General features: G+C 38.0%; 1 protein-coding gene across 1 annotated transcript; it reads right to left on the bottom strand.

Moving 5' to 3' along the window:
* Positions 1–4,388: 4,388 nt before the first annotated feature.
* On the bottom strand, positions 4,389–22,888 carry MDH1 (malate dehydrogenase 1). Its single transcript, XM_070429327.1, has 9 exons — positions 22,784–22,888; positions 17,630–17,728; positions 16,978–17,074; positions 14,727–14,902; positions 12,499–12,621; positions 6,875–7,051; positions 6,273–6,386; positions 5,653–5,742; positions 4,389–4,737 (listed from the first exon to the last, which is right to left on the bottom strand). The coding sequence occupies exons 1-9, from the start codon at positions 22,784–22,786 to the stop codon at positions 4,612–4,614; spliced, it is 1,005 nt and encodes a 334-aa protein (XP_070285428.1). The 5' UTR covers positions 22,787–22,888; the 3' UTR covers positions 4,389–4,611.
* Positions 22,889–23,118: the final 230 nt, after the last annotated feature.

The following is a 23,118-nucleotide window of genomic DNA, read 5'->3' as shown; positions in this document are numbered from 1 at the left end:
TCAGCTTAAGATCTACTGCTGGAGAACTAATCTTAAGACAGTGGGACAGATGTTTTTGGAATTTTCCCTCTTAATCAATAAGCACAGATTGACTAATAATGCACTGTAGAGAAACAGAGATCATTATAAGAACAAAAAAATAGCAAAATAAAGTTCTGTAACCATGAAAGTTAATAGCTGTCCAAGTGGTTTAATGCAACAAGAGTGAAGGCACACTGGGGACAGGGAATGGCAGTTACAGATGGGCTAGGAAGTGTCACTTGAGGCCAGATTATGATAGGTATTGAAGTGATGCTAGGAAGTTTAAAAGAGAAAAAAAAAAACTAACAAAGAAATCGAGCCCTTACAATTGCTCTCCATTTAATCCTCACAAAAAACCTTATGAAGGAGATACTGTTATTATCCTCATTTTGTAACTAAGAGAATCATAGTTACAAAAGCACTGGGCCCCTCACCTCAGAGCTAGGATCCTACAAAGAGCTAGGACCTAAACCCAGGTTTGTCTGATTTCCAAGCACATGGGTTTTCTGTTCTACAGAAAATGGGAAGTAAAATATCATCCTTAACCAATAGCTCTAGTGCAAAGTCTGGATTGGACTGGGGAAGGAATAGCCTCCAAAATGAGCTCATTTCCATCTCTATTTTTTAAAAATATATATATTTTATTGATTTTTCACAGAGAGGAAGGGAGAGGGATAGAGAGTTAGAAACATCAATGAGAGAGAAACATTGATCAGCTGCCTCCTGCACACTTCCTACTGGGGATGTGCCAGCAACCAAGGTACATGCCCCTGGCTGGAATCGAACCTGGGACCCTTCAGTCTGCAGGCCGACGCTCTATCCTATAAGCCAAACCGGTTAGGGCTCCCATCTCTATAGCAGTAGTCTTTTTGAAGTGATGATGGGGACCTGGACCAGAGCAATGGAGGTAGGGATATAAAGAAACTGGATGATTTAAACACATCTGTGCTGCTTGCAACTCAATTGCGTTACTCGGGTCAGACTGTTGGTTTGATTCAGCTCTAGCTCACAAGTATATTCCTACTGAGTTAGAGGGCAATAGAATTCATTCATTCAGTAAATATTCAACACTCACTATATTTATAAGAAACTGTGTGCTGGGTGATACCAATTAGGGGACATTAATGGGAAAATGTCTCAAAGCCTACATACTCCTATTGAGTCAATAACCCTTTTAGGTTGTATCAGAACCAATGGATATTCAGAAATCAAAACATGGATACATTTCTTGTTCTGTTAAGGTTGTTTAAAGCCAAGAAGATCATACAAATTGAGTTCTTATCCTAATTTCAAAGGGACAACTAAGAACCTTATGGAGAGCGGCTAGCTAGAGCGTTTGGACAGGTTCAAGCCTTGGACTAATGAGAGGGCACAGTCCTCTCATGGCAAAGCCATGTGCAGGTCCCCCACAATTATAGCCAAAGGCTATGGTTGTAAGCTTGACCTTATGGTCCGAGCCTGTGGTCCCAGGTGGCTGAATGATGTGGGCTGCAGGAGGTGCAGCAAATGCTGCCAAAACAAAGCTTGATAGAGTTCTCAGGTGCATGTAATTAAGTAGATTAGAAACTGGCAAGAACATTGTAAACATCTTGACCATGCCCTTGCTTTGCCTCATGGGATCTGACTATAAAATAAAGACTCGGCTTTCAGGCTGTGGCACTGTCTCTCCATCTGAGAACAGTGTCCCACCTGGCCCCAGCTATATTCTCTTGTCTGTTTTCTTTAATCCTTCACCCCCCCCCCCCCCCCCCCCGCCCCAAGTTCACCACTGGCTGTGCTGAGTGCGGTTCAAACCTGTTCTGTTGCTTTTTGTTTTTCATAGCCAAATTCTTAAGCTTATATACTAAAAAGGTACCTTTTGTCTGACCAGTGTGGCTCATGGTTGAACATCAACCAATGAACCAGGATATCACAGTTTAATTCTCAGTCAGGGCACATGCCCAGGTTGTGGGCTTGAACCCCAGTAGCGGATGTTTTTATCTCTCTCTCCCTCTTCTCCCTTTCCTCTCTGAAAGCTATATATATATATTTAAAACACCTAGTTTTTAAAAATTTTATCCCACATATACACGTAACCATGTCTGAAATAACCTACTTACACATATAGTTCAGCATCTTTATAGTAGTAAAAAATTGTAAAGAACCTAAAAGTCCATTAACGGGTGAACAGCTATATAAATATGATATAACCATTCAATGGAATATTATACAGCTGTTCAAATGAATGAGGCAGCTCATTAATATAGCTCTAAGATATATTGAGGGGGAAAATAGCAAAGTGCAGAATAGTGTATTAAATATGATTTATGTACAAAAAGATTACAAATACCCAAACACATACATACTTGGGTTGTACACTGAATATTTCTGTACTGTAGACAAGGAAACAAAAATGGGGTGTAAGTGGGTGGGATTCAAGTAAGTAAAAGAAATTTCACTGCATATCTCTTCACTGTATATTCCTTCCTGGAAGAATTAAAAAAAAGTTTCTGAAGTGTTTATCCTTGGGAGAACGGTTTTTAGATTTCATTTAACACAATTTCACTGATTTTCTGACATGTATTATTTTTACATAAAATGATTTAACTGGCAGTATAGTTATTGGGTTTTTCTCTCTATGCTTATCATTAAGGAAACATATCCACTTTTTTTTTTTTAAGCCATCGCTGGCTGTCTTTGTCTATTTAGGAGACATTATTAACCGGGGCCATGATCTGCAGAGGCCAAGGTTTATTAGCCTAAGGTTTATTTTATTCAGATTGTACCTTTTCTGGAACATTTTGAATCCAACTTTATTGCTTTAAAATGTAAGATCCTTTGCTCTATAATTCACCCATGTGTCATTTCTTCAAATTCTAGTAAAATGCTTATGAAAGGCCTGGGCTTTTCACAAGCATTTTTCATGCTGCTTAAGGGCACGATTCCCTGGGCCTGGACTCTGTTCATTAAGAGAGGAGGCAATAAGATGCTTTGTTCTCTTGTTACGGTGACAGAAGTAAATAGCACAAAGAGATAATAAATTTTCATGAGGATTCAAACACAAAAGCACAGTTGGTGAGAAATCACATTTCTGTAAGTAATCTACCAGGTCTCTCCAAAGTGTATTACCGTTTCATTTGTGTATGTGATCCCTGATTTTGAAGGATTGGTGAGGTTAATTTACAGAATGAAATTAATAGGCTATTTTACACAAATGGATAATAAAGTAGAGATGAACACCTTTTGGAGTTAATTTAATTTAGCTTATATTGTATCTTCATGTAACATTTTCTTCTTACTTTTACATGAAATTACCTTATCTTTATGCTTCCAATTAATTTCTCTTCTCAAGATATGTTTAACTTTTCTTTTTTGGCTTATATAAAAAGTGAAGAGAAGGTAATGACAGGAAGCCAACGGAGAGGAGCAAGCACATGTTCTTCCTCAGCCTCCTCGTCTCCCTCTAGCATCCTTCACTGGCAGACTTTTAACAAGGAGCAGGGAGGGGCTGGTAGAGAAATGCTTGCAGAGTCCCAGTCCCAGTGTCATAAGCAGAGTGTGGAAGAATGTATTTGGAACCGAGAGAATATATAATTTTTAAATTAAACCTATATGAAATTTTATTTTTAATGCATCTAATTAATAGGAGTTATAAAAGCACTTTCCACTCATTTTTCCTTTTCTACATATGGAATATGAGATATAGGTAATTTAAAATAACATCCAACCAACTTTTTGAGCTCCCACGCAGCACTATATATTAGGCCCTGGGAGATTTATATTGTCTATTATGTAAAAGTTAAATACAAGAACTAAAGGATGGACAATTCCTGTCCTCATGGATTTTGGGGGGGAAAAATACCTTTATTTATTTATTTAAACAGCACTGGCTATGTTTCGAGTAATGAGCTTAGATTGAGAACAATCCCACAAGCATAAATTCCTGTGGCAGCTACTGGTTATGAGATGAAAAGATTCCTTATCTGCTTTAGAGGAATACCTCAAGGGAAGACTTATTACCTTTTTCTTCTATCATGAAAATGATTCTTCTAATTTCATGCAATGGTATTAAACTATTAACAGAGTATTATCTGCAACCTATTTAACAGCTAATGTTAAAATCAAATATAATTGGTGTTTAATTAGCTAAAAAAGGTAAAGTTTAAAAATATATTCTGGAGTAGATTGATTCATTATCAAAGATTGACTTTTCTATTCTATTTAAATGTAAGAAAATTATGCCTTGCCTTGTGACATTTTTCATCTTTATTGCCTTCCTCTGGCTTAAAAAAAAAAAAAATCACAACCCCTTCAGCAAGCTAGGAAACATACAAGTTTGTTTTCTGAATGAATAGAAACAAAATATTAGCTAAAAATTAGAGTCTGAATTATCTTCACTTGAATATATGTTTTATTTAGGATGTTGCAACACTAACACCATGTTAATAAACCGTCACAAATTTGTACCGAGAAGCACACAATCTTTAAAATGTGCTGTTTTTTTCACCAGTGATTTAAGTATAGTATTATTATTACTTGGTACTAGAGTCAAAGACGACTTTTAGCTTCTTCAGCTTTGGGGTATCTAGTAACATCGAAATGATTGTCTAGTCAGGCAGAGGAAAGAAATTCAAAAGCAGTTTCTTTTTCTTCTGATAGTTCCTTTGCAGTAAGATCCATCTTCTCACGTGAGAAATCATTAATGGGGAGACCTTCGACAATTTTCCATGTCTTATTCTGTTTGAAAATAATTGCAAATAAGAGATTTACAATTACTGATCCTCTAGCAAGTAACAACTTAGTTTGAATTTCAATCTAGAGAGTATCTGTTTTAAAGTCTGATTCTAAAGAAGCAAATCAAAACCCAGATCTTAATTGACAGATAATTTTGATACAAACTCAACACTTGATTTTAAAACTTATTGACTGTAGAAAAAAATTGTTTAAATGAGGATTAATTAGCAGACAAAAAAAAGTAATGATTTTATAATTATAATAAACAGCAACAATATTGAGAACTTTTGCTTCATTAAGAAGATAGTACTTGTAGGTATCCAATATTAGAGGCATAACAAAATATGTCTAGTGGGAGGAGTTGAATCTTGCTTTCCAGATTAATTTCAGTCTTTTGTTGATCTGAAGTTGTGCTTCATATGACTTTAAAGCTGAGAACATTTTCTAATTTAGTAAAGGAACAATTTTCTAGATTACATTATGCCATCCTATATAATAAAAGCCTAATATGCAAACTGACCAAACAGCAGAAAGACCGGTGGAAGGACCAGTCACTATGACACACGCTGACCACCAGGGGGCAGGCCCTCAATGCAGGAGCTGCCCCCAGCTTGCAGGCCTCAGGCCAGCCAAGGTGGGGGTCCCCCAATTGCCCCACAGAGGAAGGCAACTGGCAGGGGGGTGGGGGTGGGGGTGGGGAGTTTGGAGGGCGGGGCCGGCGATTGGCTGGCCAGGCACTGCCCACTTGCTGCTCTCCCCCTCCCCCACAGTCGCCCCACAGATTGGCCCTGACTGCCAGCCAGGCCTAGGGACCCTACCCATGCATGAATTTTGTGCATTGGACCTCTAATTATTAATAAAAACATGTAATTACTTTCCCAGTAGGGAAAAGGGGGAAATAATTCCCAAATACCTTACCTTGATTGTAACAGGGAATGAGTACAGCAGATCATCGGGAACACCGTAGGAGTTGCCGTCAGAGATAATGCCCATGGACACGAACTCTCCCTGAAAAAACAATTTTTACATTCTCATGGTGCTTAGGAATTAGTTTATATAACCAACTAACACATGGACTAATGAAATTAAAACAGGTGACACATTCTTACTATATGCATAACTTCATTACTGTATAAGGAACCATCACCAGGCACTTCTATGACAGGGTAACTTTCTTGGATATTATCTCATTCCACATTTCCAATCAATGTATGAAGTAGGTCCAAGAAACAAAATCCTCATTTCATAAATGATGAAACTATGACCTAATATAGGCTTTAAGATGAAAAAATGTCTCCCCTACCATGTGTGCTAAGTACTTTATATATACATGAGTATATATATATATATATATATTTATCATCTCACTTAAGACAGCTCAGAAAGGTTAGATAACTTCCCCAGGGTTACTCAGCTAGTGGACAGCTAAGCCAGGATATGAACCTAACCTGCCTCACTGCTAAGGTTATGTGCTTGTCACATTACAGCATAGAGGACAAAAGTGAAAGAAAGGCCTGTGCAAACCACTGAGTCCTCACCTCTGGGGTTCCAAACCAGATGTCCCTGATGTGGTCACAGATGGCTTTCGCAGCAGACATCGCACTGGATAGTTTTCGAGCCTTGATGACAGCAGCGCCACGCTGCTGCACAGTCTGGGTGGAGTGGGCAAAGACAGCAGTGTTACTTGATCATGACAGCAGCATTTTCCTCAATTCTAAACTGATCCTGGGGTGAAAGACTGCAACCATAGCTTAATGTGTCCCCTCCAAAATCAGGCAACTACCCAATGTTGGCCTTACTAACCCATTTTAGTTATAAGTACCAGTCTTTTTAAAAAAGAGAAAACTACAAATCTCCACAGAGAGTTTACCATATTTCATTCAAAAAATTTGATCTCTGTATAAAGATAACCAGACGACTATCAGTGCTGGCTACCACGCATCAGATTAGATCAGAATGGATCATGATTGGCGTAGTAGGACCCCAAAACAAAGTGTGCAGTCATTAGACAACTGCACAAGACCTGCTCTCCTTGTGTCTCTCCCTCCCCCGAGCCCTGGAGCACACGCAGGTCAGTAATGTGGCGTCTCTCAGAGTTCTTTATGCTTTGCTGTTATGCAAGCTCCCAGATTTTTCTTACTGTGATGAATTCTCCCTTGAGCCAGCTGTCATTTTTCAGAGCTTCATAAACACCAACTTCTTTTCCTTGCAGTTTCACTTTGGCATGGTTGACATCTGGATACTGAGTTGAGGAATGGTTTCCCCAGATAATGACATTCTTTACATCCTCAGAAGTCACACCAAGTTTAAGAGCAATCTAGTTAAACAGAAAACAAATACATTACTTACATAAAGCTTTTCATTTCAAACTGTGACCTGTTTGTTTAAGAGTAGAGAGCATCATACAGTTTGTGGTTAACTTATTAGTATAGTGGGTTTATCAAATATAAAACACAAAGCAAGAGGTGAATATTGCTTGAATATGTAAATGTGACCCTAGTTTTGTTGTTATTACTTAATTAGAGACTTGCCTTAGCACTTCTGAGCAATTAGGTATTTAGAAAGCTTTTATTTGGCTGAAATGTTTATTATACACCATATATAAATGAACTAATTTTCAAATATTCCTAAATATGAAAATTTTACAGTTGGAAGGGACTTAGATGAACAAAGTCTGACTGTCCTGGTTTTACAGACTAGGAAACTGAAGGAAAGAGTTTAAAAAAACAAAATGCTAAAATTATAAACAGATGTAACAATCTCTAGCTGTAAGTTCAGAAAGCACTTTAGAATCCCGTAGGCCTTGTGGTTACATGAACATCAATTATATAGTACAGTGACCACAGAAAGGGTTTAAAAGTTATGTTTTGAAAGATTTAAGTAAAACCAGTTGTTTGATTTCCCTGATAAGGTAATATCCAGAAAAAACATTATGGTTAGTTATGTGCATAATTTGTTCCTAATTAGACAGAAGAATTTATGATGAACCAGAAAGAAATGTTGCAAAAAGGAATTTTTAAAAGTTGATGTGTTAGGGTGACACTGTGGGTGATTTTTCTTTCCTTATTATAATCATGGGAGAAAAAAAACAGTTGTGTCAGAGTCCATATCTTTTGAATATTAAATAAAAGCAGCACTGCATCAAAGTTCCTTTTGAGCATTAACCATATAAGAAAGGGAAAACAGTCTCGTATTTTAAAGAAATTTTAAAAACAAGGATGGTAATAGCCCCAGACTGGAAACAACCCCAAAGTCTTTGAAGAACAGTTAAACAAACGGTGGAACCTCCACACAATGGAAGAAACAGAGTAAATGGAAAAATAAGTGGAAGTGGAACATACAACAACTTAGTGGAAGTGGAACATACAACAACTTGGATGGATATTAAAGGCATTAAACTGAGTGAATAAAAGCTAATCTCAAAAGATTACTTGCCCCATGATTCCATTTTTGTAACATTCTCAAAAATGACAGAGTTACAGAGATGGAGAACAGATAAAGGTTTTCTGTGTTTTTAGGAGTTCTTTTGTGGGTTATGGGACAGTTCTGTGTTTTGACTATGGTGGTTATTTATAGTAATCTATATATATGATTAAAGGTCATAGAATCATTCATAAAGACATACAAAAAGGTAAGCACTGCAGAAATCTGAGTAACACGTTAGCGGTAATGTGTGTAGTCTAGTCAATTTCCTGCTCTAATAATGCCATAGAGTTATGTAAGATGGCACCACTGAGTAAAGCCCGTGATAGGTACATGGGATTCTCTGTACTATTTTTTGCAACTTCTTCTGCGTCTATAATTATTCCAAAATTAGAAAGTAAAAAACAATAAAAACAACACAAATAATTAACCAAACAAAAAAATAAGGATGAAAAAGGCCATTACCTAAAATGTTTGCAATGACTTTACTCATCTCACACTAATTTACTAAGAAGTAAATTGTTTTTACTTTCATTATGACCCTTAAAATAAGTTGAGACTGCTTTAAATAAATGTTTTTTTAAATATATTTTTATTGATTTCAGAGAGGATGGGAAAGGGAGAGACAGAAACATGAATGATGAGATAATCATTGATCGGCTGCCTCCTGCATGCCCCCTACTGGGGATTGAGCCCACAACCAGGCATGTGCCCTTGACTGGAATCAAACCTGGGACCCTTAAGTCCATAGGCCGATGCTCTATTCATTGAGTCAAACCAGCTAGGGCTTTAAAAATATTTTTTAATTGATTGATTTTAGAGACAGAGAGGAAGGCGGGAGGGAGAGAACGGGAGGGGGCGAGAGAGAGAGAGAGAGAGAGAGAGAGAGAGAGACACCAATTGATTACCTTCCGGAGACTAAACCCAAAACCCAGGTACGTGCCCTGACCGGCAACCTTTTGGTGCATAAGACAACACTCAACCAACTGAGCCACTCTAGCTGGGCTCATTGGTTGATTCTTATATGTGCCCTGACTGGGGATCGAACTCACAACCCTGGCATATCAGGACGACGCTCTAACACTAATCTACCCCACTAGTGCGAGGAGCCTGTTTTCTTAAATCTTAAAATAGTTAGATAATTTTAAGAATTAACTTAAAATCCTTATGGATTTTTTACTTTTTAAATTACTTCTGATCTAAACCCTGCTTCATCTAGAGTTTTGCAAGTATTAACTATCAATCAGTCTTCACGAATTAGCTGGATGGCTGGTTTCTGGGGTACCCAGCTACTGACCTGTTTCCTGGCTGGGGTAGAGTGGTGTGCCATGCAATGAGTACCATTTTCTCTGTGTGCCATGATCTGAAAGGACTTGGGAAGAACTGCCCTATTTATATTTAACTGTCATTGTAGAGAAAAAGGAAAATTTATACCTGGGCAAGTAACCCAAGATGTATATTCTCAAGAACTCAGAACATTCTGTTGAATGTCAGCTTCAGCCACTCCGAAGTAAAGTGAAGACCCACTGCCTCTAGGCCTCTCCTCCCCACAGGAGGCTCCTCTTGCTTCTTCTGCCCTGTTGCCTGCCCTCCTCCTCTTGTTTTTTTGATCTCTTGAGCTAATCCACTTCTGTCAGGACAGCAAAGTCCAGTACTTGGCACCCAGCAGATGTAAATTCTGAATATCATTCATGTCAGAGCTGGTTTAAATTAATACGTATGCAGGACAGCAGTTTCTTGTTCCCTTACACACTTTTTTACTAATTCTCCAGCCCTAGCAATTTTCTTCCTCTGATGCCAGCTAACTGGTTTCACTGCCAAATTACCTTGTCAGCAGACACATAAGCAGTTCTGGGTTGCAAATACACAGGGGAGTTCTGCAGGTGATAAACAACTGCTGGGAAGCTAAGTCCTCTGAATTCCAAAACAGATCATGTATGACTAGTAACCATTCACGTAAGAAAAAGTCCTCTTTGGGATTGTTATTTGTCACTGGATTAAAGAAGAAACTGCTTCTTCAGAAACTTTCTAAAAGTCGTCACTGTGCCAGGCTGGCATGCTGAACACGTGCCAAAAGTTAAAGTTTGATGAGACAGCTTCTTCTTCCCTCTTTCCTCATTCAGACTTTCACCCCTACAAGGAAAATGGTTTCGGGCACTGGGACAAAGTGTCACTTAGCAGTACCTTTGGAAGCAGTATTTTCCAGTGCCTGCCTCCATCAAGGCCTCAGGTGAAACAGCAAAGATGGGAAATTTGCTGGTGGTGTCATTTTACCCTTTTCTCCTTCTTACAATGAAATTAAGTAACCATCCAGAATCTACAACGGCAACACCTATATCTTTTCCTTAATTGTGAAATAGTACATGTTCTAAGGCACCCAAATTAGAGGCCATGCCACTCTTCTGGGCTAGTGTCTATAGTACCCAAATCCCCGGCCTCCAGTCAAATTCCTATTCCTTCCCAGCCACCAGACTCTGGCTAAATAATAAGGAAAAAGACCCAGCCCACAGCCTAAATCTTCTCAGGAATTATTTGCAATTTAAGTTTGTTATCCAAGAACCTTCTAAATTAACTGGAATATTCAGGGAGATATTTCTGAGGTATGGCTCTTCTCAACTCTTGCATATATCCCTCTTAATAATACTAAAAATTAATAGCAGCCAACCTTTATCGAGTTTTACAATGTGACAGGCACCACCATAAGGGCTTAACATAGATCTTATCTCATTTTACCCATATGACTACTCTGAGATAGATACAATTATCATTCCATTTTATGGCTTGAATATACTTTCTCAAGATGACAGAGCTAGCAAGTTGACGTAGGTCACTCGATCCCATTATGTAAGAATACACACAAGGGTTTGAACTTAGGCAAATCTAGGTGGCACCATCATTTATTAGCTGTATGACTTGAAGCAGGTTCCCTGACTTTCCTGGGCTTCAGGTTTCTTATCTGTAAAATAGTGATAAGAATGGATATTTCATACAGTTCCTGTAAGAATTAAATGGTTGTGAGGGGGTGGGTGGGAGCAGGGTGGAGGGGGGCCCATGGGGGATAAAGAGGGAACATCTATAATACTTTCAACAATAAAGATAAAATTTTAAAAAAGAATCAAATGGCAAATTACATGTAAAGTATTTAGCTTAGAGTAGAAGTTTAACAAATTATCTTCTCTTTCCCTGGTCTGAAAGATCAATTCTCAGCATACAGCAGACCTCACATCATCTTTTGGTAAAAATAGTTTTCTTGAAACTAAACAAAGTTGTCTTCTCTAGAAGAGGACTACACTCATATACCTACCTGGCAGTGATGACCTGTGGATAAGGAGGGATGGCCAGAAAATGACTGGGGAAGAGAAAGAGCTTATGTCCCAGAACTAGAATTTTGCCATGACTTCTAGGCACCAGCATCGTCTAGATCTGAGAAAGCCCAGGAAACCAGCACAGATGAGTGGCATGGCCTTTAATTTTTAAAAAAGCTATGGCTAATACCCAGGTTACTGAACCCTTGGCATAATGTAAGGCTCCAAGGGGTAAGAAAAAAATGATGATAATTAAAACTTAGCGAAGTAGTGAAAAGTAGGAAATTTTATGGAAACATAGAATATTAAAAAGACATAAAATTAAAAATGAGAATATAAAATTAACAATTAAAAATCTGAACTTGATTGCTTGGTTTTAGGGGAAAAGGAAGCAGTACCACCCAAATACATACAGCTGAAGATTTCATTTTACAATCTCCTTTATATGTGACAAAAAACAAAACAAAACCCTAAATTATGTACCATTATGTGAATTATCTATACTAGTGAATACTTTTAAACTACTATCTTAAGAGGACATTAGCAACAACATTTAATTATAGGTAGCAAATGAGATATACTTGAGAAAATTAAGTAGGAAGTTCAGCTCTGGTCTTTATAAGACCAGATTTAAAGAAATGTTTTCAGTTCTAAAGACTCCCTAATAATTGGAATAGCTTCCTACTAAGCAAAAACAACAAAAAAGCACAAACTAAGTTTCATTGCCTTTAAAAGTGAGAGAAAAGCCTGGCCAGGTGTGGCTCAGTGGTTGAGCATCGACCTATGAACCAGAAGGTCACAGGTCCATTCCCGGCCAGCGTACATGCCTGGATTGCAGCTCGCTCCCCAGTGCGTGGTGTACAGGAGGCAGCAGGTTAATGATTTTCTCCCATCACTGATGTTTCTTTCTCTCCCTCTCCCTTCCTCTCTGAAATTAATAAAAATATATTTAAAAAAATATAAAAAGACAAAAAGTGAGAGAAAAAGGTTTTATAAACTTGAACATTCATGAGACTTTAAAAGGCATTTTTCTTACCTGAGCTTTAGCTCGGTTATGATCCAAACGAGTCAAGCAACTGAAGTTCTCCTTGGGGATGGATGGTGCCGACTTAGAGGCAGTCAGGCAGTTGGTATTGGCTGGGTTTCCCACCACGATGACCTAGGATATAACCCATTACAGCCGTTATAGACCATATTCTGCTTAACTAAACTGTCTCAGCATGACTGACAAACGTGTAACATGTTGCTTTTGTATCAAGTTTGTGCCAGCTAAATATGTAGTTAACAGTTTAGCTTCTTGTAGGTTTCTATCCTCCCTTCTGAAAACTTTTTCCCCCCTTGTTAGGATACCCTGTGACTACTGAAAACATTTCTTTAATAAAACCACCATTATATATACATATGTATATATAAGTCACTTTTTAGGTAGCGCTGCTGTCCAAGATCTAAGGTACATGTCTTTCTGTTTTGTTTTGTGCCAAAATAGACAGCATTTATCTACTTTTCATAAAGAGAAAGTAATCTGAGGCTCTATCTCTGAGTTTGATTAATTGATAAAATTTTCCTTCTTATAAAAGTAGTCCAAGAAAGAAATTCTACTCAAGCAGTTTACTTTTGGACAATGATTTGTTTTTATGAATGAAAAGTGTTTTTCAATCTTGCTAATCCTATGAATTAATGGAGATATTTGCCAAAATACAAATTTCCAAGTCCCATCCATTCTGTATCTGCTAAATCAATCTTTAGGAAAAAGCATTTTAGGCTTTTTTTTTTTTTAAATAGGGGAGACATGGGATACAATGAATTACAATACAGTATAGGAAAATGTATACAGGGACTTTTAAGTTTTAAAAATCTCTAATGAAATGATCATCTTTAAAAACGGTGACCTGACTGGTGTGGCTCAGTGGTTGAGCATCGATCTATGAAACAGGAGGTCATGGTTCGATTCCTGGTCAGGGCACATGCCCTGATTACAGGCTCAATCCCCAGTAGGGGGTGTGCAGGAGGCAGTTGGTCAATGATTCTCTCTCATCATTGATGTTTCTTTCTCTTTTTCCCTCTCCCTTCCTTTCTGAAATAAAACAATTTATATATATTAAAAAAGCCAAAACTGTGAAATAATATCAAACTTAAAGAAAAGATGAAAGTATATTAAAGAGACTAACTCCCACATCTCCTTTACCCAGATGCTCTAATTTGCTCTATTTCTCTCCCTCTCTTTACCCCATCCCCATCCCTTAGTGTTTTATTTTTGGCCCACTTGAGAGTAAGCTGCAGACATGATATCTTATGCCCCTAAGTATTCCATATCAGTGTGTATGTCCCCCAAAAGGACACTTGGCTGAAAGGCGACTATTGTGCAAATAGTACTACAACTCCAAGCAGCCTAGATTTTAGCAATCCAAACAACCTTATAATTTTATGAACCAATGTCACCCCAATAAATTAAATTAAAAAACAAACAAAACAAATAACCTTGTAATTTTTTACTAAGAGGTCTTTGGATTTCTACTCAGCTCATCTCTATTATTTTCTGCTAATGATTACAGAAAATAAAAGTTAATTATTTAAAATGAAGTCTACAGAAAGCAAACAATCAGATGTCTATGAAGTATTATAATAGAATATTATAATTCGCAACTTTAAAAATCTTATAAATTTATTTTACCTTTCTCTGAAGTCAGAATACAGAGGTAGTATATCAAAATCAACAAAACCTCTAACCAGCAAGCCTTCTGCTGTTGGTAAAAGGAGGCTTTCTTGCAATATCAAGACAAATTTAGGAACTAAAATAGTTTGATCATAAGAACAGAAAGTCATACTGACTCAACTCCTCCAGACAAGCATATCACTGCATGGAGAAAATCCGAGCATTCAGAAGCTACCATCTCCTATTGCTAAGAATGCAGTTTACAGCCACCTCCCTCTACAATCACACACAACCCCAATGTCCGAACAAATATTCCCAGTTCAAAGGCACCAGAAAATTCTGTGCCTTGTGGGTTTACAAAATAATATTAAAGTTACAAGTAACAGTAATAGGCAAAATATTTTCAAGCACCTCTAAATATAGATTTCTACACCATCAGAGGAAAACCCAGAAAGGGAGAGCTTATCAAGCAAAACTCTGTATCTGTATTTACTGGCTATTGCATAGACTGGGGGTGGGAAGCAAATAATTTTGTTGAACTTAAATGCTGAGAGCAGAAGTTTCAAATGCTTATAATGAAAAGCCCTATCAAATACTACTGCACTGGTCACCTTAACTGACTTCTTGGCATATTTGTCCAAGGCGGCACCCTGGGATTTGAAGATTTTCACATTAGCCTTGAGTAAATCTTTCCTCTCCATGCCATCCCTTCTTGGCATGGAGCCCACAAGAACAGCCACATCCAAGTCTTTGAAGGCAACCTCTTCTTTATCCGTTGCGATGACATCTGTGAACAACATGGCAATAAATATGCAAATACTTAAACACCAAAGTCTGAGGTTTTCTTTTTCATATTGAATCTATCCAGTAACTCCTTCACTTTGTAGCAAATGTTTCTTTTACATGTCACATTGATAAAAAGTGTTAGGGGGCCTAAGAAAGACAATTTAGAATTCAACAATAACACCAGCAGAAATGTCAATATGTTTATTTTATTTTCCTATGTCAATAATTATCTCAATTTCAAAAATTATGATACAAAGGTATAGTATGATAACTTTCAAGGCAACATTTGTTATTCAGGCTAATAACCACAGATAATACAAAAAAAAGAAATTAATTCACCTAATCTGTAAGTTAAAATTACTTTAAGTATTAAAAGTAATTAAAAAGGTCATGACTAGAGTTATTGACTGAATGTTTGTGTCCTCCACAAAATCCCTATGTTGAAACTAGCCCTCCTTGTGATGGGATTAAGAGGTGAGGCCTTTGGAAGGTGATTAGGTCATGAGGGTGAAGCCCTCACGAATGGGATTAGTGTCCTTAGCACTGCCTCATCCCTTTCACCATGCAGGGTGGTGAGAAGATGCCATCTATGATCCAAGAATCGGTCTCTCATCAGACACCCAATCTGCTGGCTCTTTGTTCCCTGACTTCCCAGCCTCCAGAGCTGTGAGAAATAAGTTTCTGTAGTTTATAAACCTCTCAGTCTATAGCATTTTTGTTAAAACAGCCCAAATGGACTAAGACAACCAGGATTAAGCATACATTTTTAGATTAGTGAACCCTTGTCACAGTCAGGCTGCTAGAAGCCCCCAAATAGGTATATGTATGAACTCTAGATGGAGAAAAATAAATCCATCTTTTTCCCAGCCATACATTTTTATTTGCTGAGCCTTCCCTTCCTGTCATACCCACAGTTGAGCAAGGACAAGCTGACTGTAACCTGGGCCCATTAGAGAGCAGAAGGAACTCATCAGAGAAAGGAATAAAAATGGGAAAAAAGCAACAGAGGAAGTTGATTTGTAAACAGGTGAAGAAAGGGAGCCAGCTGAATAGCTTGGGTAGGGTAATGTGCTTTCTTACATAATTGTGCAACCTAATGATTTCAATGGCAGTATCCTTTCTAATAAATGTTTATTGAACATATACATGAATTCTGAACATGGCTTCCTTGGGTATATATTTTGCTTTGTGCAAACTTTTAGAAGAGTATTATTAATTAAATCCTCATCAAAAGAAAAAGATCATGATAAAGGTAAAGCTAAACAGTCAAATTAGTTTATGATTTGACTTAATATTTTAATAAATTTTTCAATCGAGATTTCTGTCTTACATTTATATAATAGTTCAATGATTCTCAAAGGCTCTTTCTTATCAGAACCTTGGTGGACTTTTTCAAACTATGTAGTAGATGATTATAACAATTTATACTATATCTCATCAGATGACTGGCAGATGGGATGGGACTATCTATATATGAGGGATCAACCCATTTCCAGCCACATAGCAGCATATGGCTCTGGAAGACAGAGTTAAAAAAAGTTCTCCATTACAGGATGCTACTATTACTATTTAAATAGACTTTAAATAACAACACAGTGTAGACAATTTCAGGTGTACAACCCTTGTGCAATACTATACTTAATTAGTAAAATCTATAATAATAAAAGTAGAATATGCTAATTAGACTTGACGCCCTTCCGGATGAAGCTGGGGCTGTGAGGGAAGCCCGGATCCCAGGTGCCAGAGGGAAGCCAGCAGCCGGGGAAGGAAGGCCTACTCTTGCACGAATTTCATGCATCAGGCCTCTAGTAAGTTATATATAAGCTTGGTGGATAAAAGTATAGTCTTTTACTTTACACTGGTTATTTCTCGCTTTTACCCTTATTTATTCTTGGTATATAATTATACTTACTTATTTTTGATATATATCTTACCAAGTAGTTGAAATTTTAGAAACAAAACCAAACGACGTTTATGAAATAATTTCTAATTGACAGGTTAACAAAAATCTGAAATCTAGTTTTTGAAAGACATAAAATACTAAAAAATCCCTCTCTCTTCCACTCTCTAACATACCTTTCAGGAGGGGAAGGGCACAGTCTTGCAGTTCCATTAGGACACCGTCCAGGACACCCATCATGGGAGTGATATCCAACAGCACAAGAATTATAGGCTGTCAAATAAATGGCAAGTTCAGTATCTGTCAGTGTAGGTTATGTCACAAAAAAAGACCTTTTAAAAGTTTTTGCTTATTTGTTGTGTATATGTGTATAATTCCCACTAATTAGTCATCATTATTTTAGGTCAGGTATCTAGTATGATGTCACTTTTGGAAAAATGAATGCTATAAAACCAGCAATGGTTGCTAACAGACATAGTAAGAGGAATCACTAATACTGAATTTTAAAGGAGAGACACATGGAATACATAAATACATGGAAGAAATATCAAACTGAAGTGACATGCCACCTGAATCTGTAGATCTGATTTGAGTTTATGGAAAGCTAAGTACAGTATTTGGCATGAAGGAAGAATTCACTATCCATGGATGAAGAAAATGGATAAATGAACACTTTAGAATGTATAAATACACATTTATAGCAGTGTGCCTAGTACATTAATTGGGATTACCCATTCCTTCACCATTTAAAACTTTCTTTGCACTACATAAATGCAGGGCTTTATTGACAATCTTTTTAGTTTAAGATTTATAGGCAGTTACCCCTACCTGGTCTTTACCAAAGACAGATCCATTTCCGATACTGTACAGCAGCGAATATGCGATTTGACCAGCTGCTCCAGTCACAAGGACTCTGACTGGTTCAGGCTGTAATGAAAGAGATCCATCAACATCTTATTAAAAAGTTCTATTTTACCCTAAAGATATTCAGGAGTTTCTCTATAGTAAGACAACAACATACTTTAAAAGTTAATGCAAAACTTTAAAGTCTCTTTGTGTGTGGATTAGTAGAAAACTAACTTATCCCAGACCTGTCCCAGGAAATACAGTATGCACAAATTAGCTAAGCAACTTCTTTAACCTGTTCCCTTTGGCTGCATATTTAGGTGGCATCATTTAACTCTTACTGTTTTACTGGATTTACTTACGTAATCTCATCCATCTTTTAAAGGACATTTTACCACTAAAATAGGCCTACCAATGTTGAAGTGCATTATGTTGTGATACAAACCCTGGCAGCCATTAGAACCCTACAAATTCTCTTACGTAAATAACTCCCCACGTCTATCTGCTCAACAGAATCTTTTACACCAGGAAAAGGAGTGACAGTGGTTAAAATTTTCCATTCACAATGAGCCTAAAAGTTTTAATAAAATTATTAATCATGATTCAACTTATCTACTTGGCAGAGGAAAAAGAAGTCTTTATTTTTTGAGAAAAAAATAACATCTGAATTATTAGTATAATAAATTTTAATATTAAATAACAACAGCAACATGTAATGACAGCTGACAACCTGATTCCAAAGGGAAATGAATTTTAAAAGGGAGGAAGGGGGAAAAGTACAAAGAGCACACTTGTTACAATAGAGAGAAGTTGCTTTATAGATCTCAACAGACCCCAAACAAAATAGGAACATGTGTACAAAAACAACTAATATTCAAAGTGATGATCCCAAGTCATGAAAATAAATTAAGCTCAGAGAATTAAAAAGAGAAATAGTTCTATTAAAAAGAGCTAAACAAAAATGTTTGGAAACAATGGGTAAGTGTAAGTAGATGGAAAGTTCAATCAAGTGGACTATTCCTTTGACAATGCTAGGTAAATGGACGTCTACTTGACACCTCTATTGCTACTTGTCTGAGAGAAGTGGCCTACTGACTGGGATAGAAGCATTTGTTTTTTTTTAATATTTAGAATTCCCTCTTCCAGAGGAGACATGCCTCTGGGATGGAAGGAGACTACCACCTTGAAGAATCTTTCTAACTTTCCAACCCTCACCTCTGAAGTTCAGGAAATAAGGGCCAAGTTGTAGAGAAATGAATCTGATCATAGCAGACTATGAGTGCAATTTCTTCCTCAAACATGTGACCAGGAGGGAATGGAAAAAAAAGGAGAAAACTATGGAGGTTTCTCCCTGACTTCCCATGTCTCTCCCCCATCCCTATCTCTAAATACAGAATACGATAATTCCCCAAATAAACAAATTTTAATGCAAACACACATCTATGTTCCCAAGTAGATTTTAGATCCATAAAGAACATTGTATATGGTTACTTTCTATAATATGGCATTCACATGTTTTTAATTTTGTCATTTCCCCTTCTCCACTTGGAGTAGGTGAGAAAAAGGAAGAAATTATTCCTCTTCCCTCGTTAGAATGCAAACTCCTTAATGACAGGGGCCTTGTCTATTTTATTTATTGTATTCCAACTACCTAGAACAATGCCCTGAACACAGTTGGAACGCAATTACTGAAGGAATAGCTGGATCTTGTAAAATTACTACCAAAAACGTGGAACTGTAAAATAATTGTTTGGAAGCAAACCTAACACACTACAAAAATTATTTAAGATATTTTATTACTATATACTTTGAATACAGCATTGAGAAAGTTGGAAACTTAGTGACCACCGTAGTCCCTGGTATAGTTAGCAAAATTATTTTAGGTCACTAGTTCCAATGATATGTATAGTCTTATAAATCAATGGATGAACTGTTCTCACTTCATTTATTAAGCAATATACCACGGAACCTCTATTATGTACCTGGTACTATTTTAGGCCAAAGGGTTAGAGAGGCAGTAGATTGTAGTAAAGAGATGGCCTTTAGACTAGACTTCTGGATTCAAATCCTCACTCCACAACTCATTAGGTGTATCGTTATGTTCCTGGCAAGTTCCCTACAGTGAAATGGAGATAATAATAGCAGCTGCTTAACAAATAAGGTAGTTGTAAGGATTAAGAATTAACATACAAAGCATTAATAACAGTGTGTAGCAAGAGCTATAATTATAGATCTGTCGCCACAGAATTTTCCTTTAAGGACTCTTATAGCCTGTGGCTTCCTATTTACATGTCTGTTATTTTCTACTAGACTGTGAACCACCTCCACTCCCCACACCAGTCCATTTCAGACTGTGAACTGGAAGCGGTCCACCTTGGACTCAAAGGTGCAGTCCATAGAGTGCTCAACAAATATTTGTTAACTGAATGAAAATAAGGATTAAGAAAACTATAAACACATGCTACTTCAGCGCAAAGCAAGTTGGGATAAGAAATGAGGGGAAAGCCCTAGCTGGTTTGGCTCAATGGATACGTCAGCCTGCGGACTGAAGGGTCCCAGGTTCGATTCCGGCCAAGGGCACATGCCTGGGTTGCGGGCTCAATCCCCAGTAGGGGGCGTGCAGGAGGCAGCCAATCAATGATTCTCTCATCATTGATGTTTCTATCTCTCTCTCTCTCCCTTCCTCTCTAAAATCAATAAAATATATATTTAAAAAAAAAAAGAAATGAGAGGGAAGTAAATATCACTATCTGTAAAGCTTAATCTCCCAGAAAGTCAGGCAGATGGTTATAACAGAATGATGCAATCAATTTTAGGTATTAATTTTAGCTATTAAAAAGATGTGTTCACAGTATCAGAGTCCTTCGTGAAGGCTCTGTGGCCAACTAATGAACAGCTAGTAATTCTACCCCAGCAGTTACCTTCTTCTGTATCTTTGAGCAAATTATTTTCACAGGTAGGTAATTCCATCTTGTTAAGAGTAGCATGAAGCCTAGTTAGTGTCTGAATGTTTGATGATCAAAAGGGAAAGAACAAACTGCACATCTGGTTCTTTCTGCTCTTCGGAACATGACTGTTGAAAAGCAGGAGGTTGGGAGATTCCCGCTGACTTTTCACAAAGTTACAGTGTGAAGACAGGTTACTATTCTTTGCTTAGATATCTGGGCAGTTTGCCAAGATCCAAAGAAGACATGCCTTTGCTCTTGGCAGGGCACTAATGACCTTCCTACAGATGCAGGCTCTGTCTATACATGTGTTCAAGTCTTACTTGTAAAGCTTGAATTTAAGTGTTCCTTCTGTTATTCTACAGAAAGACCCATGTATTCTTCTTTTGCTTTCTGATTTATATATATATTTCTGTAACATAAAAGACAAACAGTATTATTCTGATTTCTTCATATAGTTTATTCTTACTGTCACTTCCTATGGAGGAGGAACGCAAGCAAAGAATTCTCTCCTTTAAAAAAATTTTTGCTTTGAATAGCTTACAGAAGATGGCTCTTTTCTAGCTCAGTGATTGTTCATCCGCTCTCCTGCGAAGGTATGGAGATTCTGAGTCATGACAGGAGGATTGGTCCTCATAGAGGTCTCTGTGTTATCTGGTGCTCAGTGACCTTCCAGGGGTGAGGCTGGCTTGATCTACCGCATAGCAAATCAACACAAGAATAGGGATTCAAGAGCTCTCTGTGACCTTGGGAAAATCATTTGACCTCACCAGGCTATATTTTAAGATTAAAGAATCTCCATATTCCCTTCCAATTCTAGAATTCCAATATTCTGAATTGCAAGGAATAAAGCTATCAGGTAATATAAATGCTGATACCATACTTTAGTTTATATTTGCAGCATGAGCTTGCACCTTCATCAAGAACCTCAGCTACTAAAAACAAAACTTCAGAATGACCTGATAAGTATCTGTATGACACAATACGGTAAAATGGAAAGAGTGTGAGACCCTTGTAGGCAAACTGTTGTGTGACCTTGAGCAAATCACATTCTCTTTGGGGTTCAATAAACTCAATTTTAAGATTTGAAGTGGGGAGATTTGTCAAAATAACCTTTAAAAGGTTCCATCAATTTTAAAATTATAAAGCCTGAAGTTCTCTGATAATAAACCTCTGCTTTCTTGCCAAGATTAGGTCAGGAACCAATGAACCATTATTTAAATAATTACGTTATTTGATGAAATAAGTAAGAAATCTAGGTCTAACTGAGAATTAGTAGCTGTCCCTACTTTTCAACTTGGTCTATCAATAGCATTTTCAGGTTCTGGAAAATTTCCAATTCATTCAAATATTTTCCCACACTCCCCACCCATTTGAGTATTTTGAGATAACGGAGGAAAAATAGTCTCAACTATAAATACAAAAACTGAAGCAATTTTTCAGTGTGATGTCAAATGTCACCTTCAAACAGCGGGCAGATCATTACTACGTCAGAGTTCCCTCACCATCCCCCCTTCTCCTTTCAGCTGAGACAAGGTTACGTGGTAATCTACGCATCCAGATCTTCATGACAAGATGGTTAAGTTGTGTAACATTTAAAAGTAGTAGCTCTCGATTTCAAAACATACAGATCAGTAAAAGAATATCTGCACCAGTTATTGGGCTACTGATGCTGTCACTGCAGCACGTCCCAGTATTACACAAGATCAATGAGCAGGTTTTAAATGACATTAAATTAGATATGGCTGAAACTCGTCTCCCGAAAGCGTAGATGGTAATCTGGAGCACCAGGTAAACACTATCTTTACAGTCGAGGGCCTTCGGCTTTCAAGGGCTTTGTGACAAAAGCCCTTAAAAACACTGTGGGCAAAAGAGTAGAAAAAAGGTTAGGAAGCCCTCCACCCCCTCCCAGTATCAAACCCCATTTCTTGCTTGGAGACAATCCACAGCTTCATATTTTTGTACCCGCGCCGTGCAGCAGGACTGAGATCGCACCTTCCCAAGGACCCCCGCCCCAGGTAGAAATCAACCCCTTCCCAATTACTGGGTCACTGCGACAGTCCTCAGATGAGTCGGGGTTTTCCAAAGGGCGCGAAGGACAGTGCTTTGCACAGCCCTCCCCCAAAAGTCCTCCAAGCGCAAGAATCTCCACATAAGGGAATGAAGGCAAAATCTAGGGGCCCACACTCACCATGATTGGAAACTGCGCGGACAATTCCAGCACCTGCACAATGAGACTCGGGGAGTCAGGTCACCTCTACGGTGGGGCCGAATGGGGAAGAGCGAGCGCCGAGAAAGAGAGAGAAAAGGCTCCGCTCCCGACCGCGGAGCCCTCTGGGAACTGTAGTTTAGGCTGCCCCGATTCCAGCGCAGTCTCCAACCGAATTTCTTCAGGTGTTGGACTACACTTCCCGAGGCCACAGAGACGTCTCACGTTCTTCTCTCTGCGCTTCTCCCCTGTGGAAAAGTAGTCCCCGGGGGCGAGCCGCTGTGATTGGAGAACCGCGACCGGCGGATGGTTTGGGC

This window comes from Myotis yumanensis, unplaced genomic scaffold, assembly GCF_028538775.1.
Source record: "Myotis yumanensis isolate MYYU_CA2020_CCGP unplaced genomic scaffold, mMyoYum1.0.hap1 SCAF_11, whole genome shotgun sequence".
Taxonomy (NCBI): domain Eukaryota; kingdom Metazoa; phylum Chordata; class Mammalia; order Chiroptera; family Vespertilionidae; genus Myotis; species Myotis yumanensis.
Note: the sequence above shows the minus strand (reverse complement) of the source record. Positions and strands in the feature narration are given on the sequence as shown.